General features: G+C 42.1%; 1 protein-coding gene across 4 annotated transcripts in view; it reads right to left on the bottom strand.

Moving 5' to 3' along the window:
* The window catches only part of UBE4B (ubiquitination factor E4B), a 135,991-nt gene extending 130,403 nt beyond the window's left edge, over positions 1–5,588 (bottom strand). For all 4 annotated transcript variants that reach the window (XM_019639778.1, XM_019639776.1, XM_019639777.1 and 1 more), the window contains exon 1: positions 4,863–5,588. In XM_019639778.1, coding sequence (XP_019495323.1) covers positions 4,863–4,886 — 24 coding nt within the window. In that variant the 5' untranslated portion in view covers positions 4,887–5,588. The remainder of the gene's footprint in view (positions 1–4,862) is intronic.
* Positions 5,589–6,434: the final 846 nt, after the last annotated feature.

The following is a 6,434-nucleotide window of genomic DNA, read 5'->3' on the forward strand; positions in this document are numbered from 1 at the left end:
TATATATATATATATATATATATATATATATATATATATATATATATGAGTTTTGGAGTCCATGAAAAGAAACCATCCTCATCTAGTCAAGAATACAAATTTTTTTGACAGATATAGTCGACATAGAATATAGTTTTAGGTGTGCAACATAATGATTTGATGTACGTATATATTGCGAGATGATTATCACAATAAGTTTCGTTAACTTCCATCAGCACACTTAGTTACAGTTTTTTTCTTGTGATGAGAACTAGAATTATCCTCTTACAACTTCTAAATATACAATACAGTATTGTTAACTATAGTCCCCATACTATAGTACTACGTACATTACATCCCCAGGACTTACCTTATACCTGGAAGTTTGTACCTTTTGACTACCTTCACCCGTGTCACCCACCCTTTCACCCTCCCTTGGCAATCACAAATCTGTTCTCTGAAAAATACAAATATTTTATAATGTACAAATCGAAATGTCAACACAACTATCATGTAATTCCTGATTTTGCCACATACAAGAATATACCATACTGGATGGTCTACTGAACCCATAATCTTAAAGATTATATTCCAGAATTAAAAGGTAATCTTGTGTGTGTGTGTGTGTGTGTGTGTGTGTGTGTGCTTAAAATAGTAACCTGACAGCTCAGATATGTAAGGAATTTGTGAGTAAAATTAGACCACTGCTGGCTTTGCATATGATCTGCTCTCCAGGAAAGGAATTCTGTGTAAGCCAGAATTTGGACTCCTGGTGACATTGATGTTACCATGCTCACTTCATTTTTTAAACATCATTACTGTCATATAATTCACATACCATGCAATTCGCCTGTTTGAAGTGTACAATGGTCAGTGTATTCGGAGTTGTTCAACAGTGACCACTTATTCCAGAACATTTTCATCACCCCAAAAAAGAAACTGGATACCTATTAACAGTCACTCCCCATCCTCCCCTCTCCTCCCTCTGGACAACTACTGATCTACTTTCTTTCTCTGGGTTTGCTTATTCTGGACATTTAATATCAATGGAATCTTACGCTATATGGCCTTTTTTTGTCTAGCAGCTTTCACTTAGCGTACGTTTTCAGAGTTGATCCATGTTGTAGCATACACCAGTACTTTATTTCCATACAATGCCAAATAATATTCCACTGTATGGATAGACCACATTTTGTTTATCCATTCATCAGTTAATGGACGTTTGGGTTGTTTCCACCTTTTGGCTATTATGAATAATGCTGCTATGAACATTCATGTACAAGTTTTTGTGTGGACATAGGGTTTCATTTCTCTTGGGTATATAACTCGAAGGAGAATTACTGTGTTGTGTTTAACTTTTTGAGCACCTTGACAATCTGTTTTCCAAAGCAGCTGCATCATTTTACATTCCCACCAGCAATGTATAAATTTTCTGATATCTTTACATCTTCACCAGCACTTGTTATTGTCTTTCTTTTTTAATTATAGCCATACTAATAGATGTAAAGTGGTATCTCGTTGTGATTTTGTTGTCATTTCTCTAAGAGCTACTGATGTTGAACATACTTTTGTGTGTTCATTAGCCATTTGTGTATCATCTTTTGACAAATATCCATTCAGGTCCTTTGTTCATTTTTTTTTTTTAACAAAGTGGTTCTTTTTTTAAATTAAATTAATTTTTTTTTTAGCTGAGCCATCCTGCCACCTGTTGGCAGCTCAGCGGCAGCTCAGCTCAGGCCGAGACTCGAACCGCTGTTGCTCAGAGNGACAGCAACTTGTCTGTTCCCCTTCCCCCAATTCCCAGCACTGTTCCCATCCCCCCAATTCCCCAATAAAAATCTTAAAAAAAAAAAATGTTTGTTGAGTGAACAATTTTGAAGGAGCGTGATGAGAGTGCCAAAAGACTACAAACTTGATTATATCATGAATGCATTCATGAAAAACAACACTTCTATAGAAAAACTATGCAAATCAAGCATGTAAGTAGGATATTTATAAAGAAGCTGCGGTACATTTTATTGCCAGTCGTTAAGTACTAAACTGTAGTAAAAAGAGCTTTTAGATCAGGAACCTTGGGTGTGAATTCCAACTGTCACTTCTAAGCCAGGTCACTATGGACAAATGACCTAACCTGAATCTCAGTTGCCTCCCTTATAAAATAAGGAAAATTGAAGGCACTTCTCGATTGCACTGTTTTATCAAACGAGACAATGGTTGCCAAGTGCCTGGCACAGAGCTGGCTTCTAAAGCTGTTAATACATGTGGGTCCCTTTCCACTCAAAGCACATGGCTAAAAAAATCCAAGATCACATATCCTACATTTCAGAAAGAAGACTTGACACTTTTCTGAAACCTTGACCACACCCTGAATCCCAGCCAGCCATCTTGAGGATGAACTAGGTCATAAAAAAGATTTAGCATAAAAAAAAAAAAATAAGGCAAATCATTTCAACACAATTTCATCACAACTGATAAACAGTTTTAAATACCTGCACTACTCATAGCATCATTTTGGTACATGAAAAACAACACATCAGCAGGGTACAGAATGCATACAATGTACATAATGATGCTTTGGAATGTAGGTTCCTGAAGAGAAGGAACTTAGTCACGGATCTGTTGATCTATAGAGCGGTGAACTCACTGTGATGTGCTATACAAATAATAAACAGCAATGAAGTTAATGAAGTGCTCGGCTTAGAAAGTACAAGAGGAAAAAAGTACAAGAGTTCAAGGTGATCTAGTAGGAGAGATGCCAAAAAGTGCCCAGAACGTAAAATCGTTTAGAGCTACTAGTCCTGTTATACCAGCCTCTATTTTTCATGGACTGTATTCTCATACATTTTCATTTTGGTAAAACAGGAAACTCTGCCTTACCTAATTTCCTATTTTAGAGTGAAAGATCACTGTCTTGCCTGTTTTTATTCTGAGATGTATGAGTTTTCAGTAACATAAATGCGTTTTCTAACCAAACAAATGTCACTTACTACATCTGTGACACAAGTTTCAACCAAGAGAGTGACAATACAAAGGCACAAACTTGGAAATGTCTCTGTTGAGAACTGCTCATCTAATCCCAGAATTAAAGAAAATTGATTAAAAAAAAAAAGAAAAAAACCAACACCTTATTTGTGTCCTCCAAGATTTGTTCTAGGTTCTGCTGAGAGTAAAATTACCAATTATTGAACTATCCCTTTGTGTTTAGACCAACTAATTTGTTGAACTTAAGTTTATATTGATCTTACATTAGTGAATTTAATTTTTCACATTTAGATTAATATTCTGTTGACCTAGAAAAATGTTGTCCTATCTCCTCCACAATAATTACATTTGTTCCTTATATGGTCACAAAAATTACACCTTCCTCAAGAACTGGCTAAAGTGAAGAGCCACAGTTCAAAGATACAGTATCTTTAATTGGTCTCTATGCTTTATTAGTTCGAAAACAAGTTATTGGCATAAACGCAAGTAAAAACTTCTAAACCAGGGACAATTTAGAGTATGTTAAGAAAATAAAGGACTACTAAAAAACAGAAACTCGTTGCCTTAAGAGAAATTACCTGTTAAAATAGTAGAGGAAAAAAAGGGGTGGGGACACTTAAAAACTACATAAAACAACGTGCCTCTAAGAATAACTCTGACAGTTCCTACCTGAATGAAAACTACTCAATATTCTAATTTAAGATTACAATCTTGATTTGTTTGAGAAAACGAAGTCAATAACACAGAATGTGCAATCCTGACTTTCCAAAAGGCCAAGTATCACAACCAACACAATTATTTGCTTCTTTTCCTACCTGACCCTTAACCCACCACTTACTTGCATGCCCCAATCCCTAGAGAATTTTAGTCCCTAAGTAAACGTATTCACCACTCTGTAGCTAAAACTAAAGCATGGGATATTATAGTACAACCAAGTTGAGGGATGACTGCTTTCATGGTCTTGTAGGGAAGTTTTATATGAACCAGTGGAAGAAATGAGGAGGTAGGTGAAGGGAGGGAGGCCAGCAGGGGTCCTGAGAGGGAAGCTCCCAATTTGTAAAAAGGAAGGGAAAAGTCAGAATCACAGGAAATTCCTTGTGCCCTAATTGCCACTGTTTTTATGACAATCTTATTAAATAATCTTTAAGACTTCAAGAAGGGAATCTGTAAGACGCCTTCAAAAATGATAACGGGGGTAGTTTACAAAGTCATCCACTTCCATTTGCTTGTTGTTCCGTGTGTGCTACAGCAAAACACAAGTTTGAAAGGGACAAAAGGCAGAGTTAAAGAGCAGTATGCCAGAAGTCCTTCGAGGTCCATTAAATTACTAGAATTTAACTGGGATTCACTAAGCTATGGAGGAGATACATATTTGGTTAAATATCAAAGAATCTGTGTGTAGGCCACCCCCAAACACAAACGTATGCTTCATCAACTTATACAATGAAGAAGCCACACATACTTAGGTTTTCAAATACTTCTCTTAAAAAATACATCCATACATTCTGATTCCATCCAAAATTATTCTTTAAATCACTGCAGTAAGGAGGGAGCGCACGCACGGGCACGCGCAGACATACATTTAACTTGATGTACATCTAAGCCCTTCTTGCTGAAATACCCTGAAGAAAGGACTGAACGCCTCAATATGCTCTCTCCTCTTCTTCAGACCCTAAACGACTCCAAAAGCAGCAAATGGAGTTCGGAATGAAGAAAGAGGGCAAGGGAATATTAGAGAATACAACCGACACCCACTCGGGGGTTCATTTTATTCTGGGAAAATGTCATCTCCGTTCCTTCTCCAAGCCCAAAGACCATGCACCACTGGCACAATATCATCCCTGTCCAAAGGGCCAAAGAGTTGCCAACTAATCTCCTAAGGTGTCCCCCAACCTCCTCACCTCGTCAGCGCTCAGCTCCTCCATCGCTTTCCTCTTAATGGTGAAAGGCGTTAGGGAGAGATCCTTCTGTTCTTGAGACCGGGGCGGGAGGAGAGTGGAAGGTGTCTCTCGGGCTGTCTGGTCCCCCGAATGGGGGAGGTTTCAGAATTGCATAGTCAGAGGTTAAAAAATAAGAACACGAGAGGCACTGAACTGCCTTGGCGTCGGCCACTCCAATAGCCCCAGAGACTTCTACAGCTGCTTGTACCCTGAGCAGCCTCCTTTGGCCGCCACTGCTGCTGCTACAGGGCTATCTTAAGGCGCCACTTATTACCCTCTGCTTCCCAGGTTACCCAGGCTAGGGAGCTCGGTCTCCAGCTCGTCTCGTGCCCCAAGCCTGCTGTGTCTTCGTGGTGGTGGCACGGCAGCTGCGCTTCCTCCAGCAGATCCGGGTCTCCTTCCTACCCTTTGGCCCCGGCGGGAACTGTTCGACTGCAGAGTGGATGCCCCGAGGTAAGGCGACCCCAGAGCCGCCCAGGCAGAGCCTAGCACTGAAAGGGAAAGCCCCTCCCCTCCCAAAGCAGGCCGGCCACGCCCCGCCTCCACGCCGGAACCCGGGCAGCGGGGAGGGGGAGGACTGGACTCGCGATGCTCTGGCTGGAAGAGCACCCCTACTCTTACCCCCTCGCCCGACCAAGTATTATTCATCAAAACAACAGGGCGGCCATCTTTGAAAGGGATCACGTGACCCCCGCCAGAGAGGCGGGGCTTCTGGCCCCAGGACGAGGCAGCCAATGGGCGGCCGGCGTCGCGCCGCCGATTTCCTCTCGCCTGCGTCTTCTCCCGCCCCCGACCCACCCCCTCCGCCGCAGCCGCGCTGGGCGTGGGGAGGGGCGAGTGAGCTGTGGGCGTGCAGGTCGCGGGGCCGCGTGGTACCGCGGGGACTGCGCGGCTGCCGGCTAGGTCCAGGTAGGCTCCTGGGCCGACAGCACCAGCGTGCGAGGGCGGAGGCCCCAGGCACGGCGTCGGCGCTGAGATGATCGGCCAGAAGGGGACGCCCGCCCATGGCTTGGCCCCGCAGAGCCTCCGTTGTATTCCAGGCGCTCGCTTTTCAGCGACTCACAAATGCCTTGACTTCACGATGCCGCGGAACGAAGTAAAAGAAATGGAAAACGTCCCCTTTCTGTGGCGAGCGCGCTCTCACACACTGACCGCTCATATTCTGGAAAATCTCTACACTTCCATCCCCCCCTGCTCTTCCTGGCAAAGAAAGCCCGCTTGGAAGAAAACTGTAGCACAAGTAGAACTTCATTTCATTTTACTTTGGCTTTTTAGTAAGCGTTTCTGATGTATACTGGGGGGTTCAAAAAAGTGTATGCACATTTTAACAGATGATCAACGTTGCTCAAGCAGTAGCTCACCCTAATTAGACATTTTTGGAGGCTGATGGAACCACTTTGAGCGCCTCTTGTAATTGCAGACGTGAAACGTGACTTGTGTTCATCTTGTTATTGGTATATATTGAGTATTTTTAATAGTTTTTTTCTTTAAAATGTGTATACATTTTTTGGCTGTGTGTGTGTGTGTGTGTGT

Source organism: Hipposideros armiger, unplaced genomic scaffold, assembly GCF_001890085.2.
Source record: "Hipposideros armiger isolate ML-2016 unplaced genomic scaffold, ASM189008v1 scaffold_46, whole genome shotgun sequence".
Classification (NCBI taxonomy): Eukaryota; Metazoa; Chordata; class Mammalia; order Chiroptera; family Hipposideridae; genus Hipposideros; species Hipposideros armiger.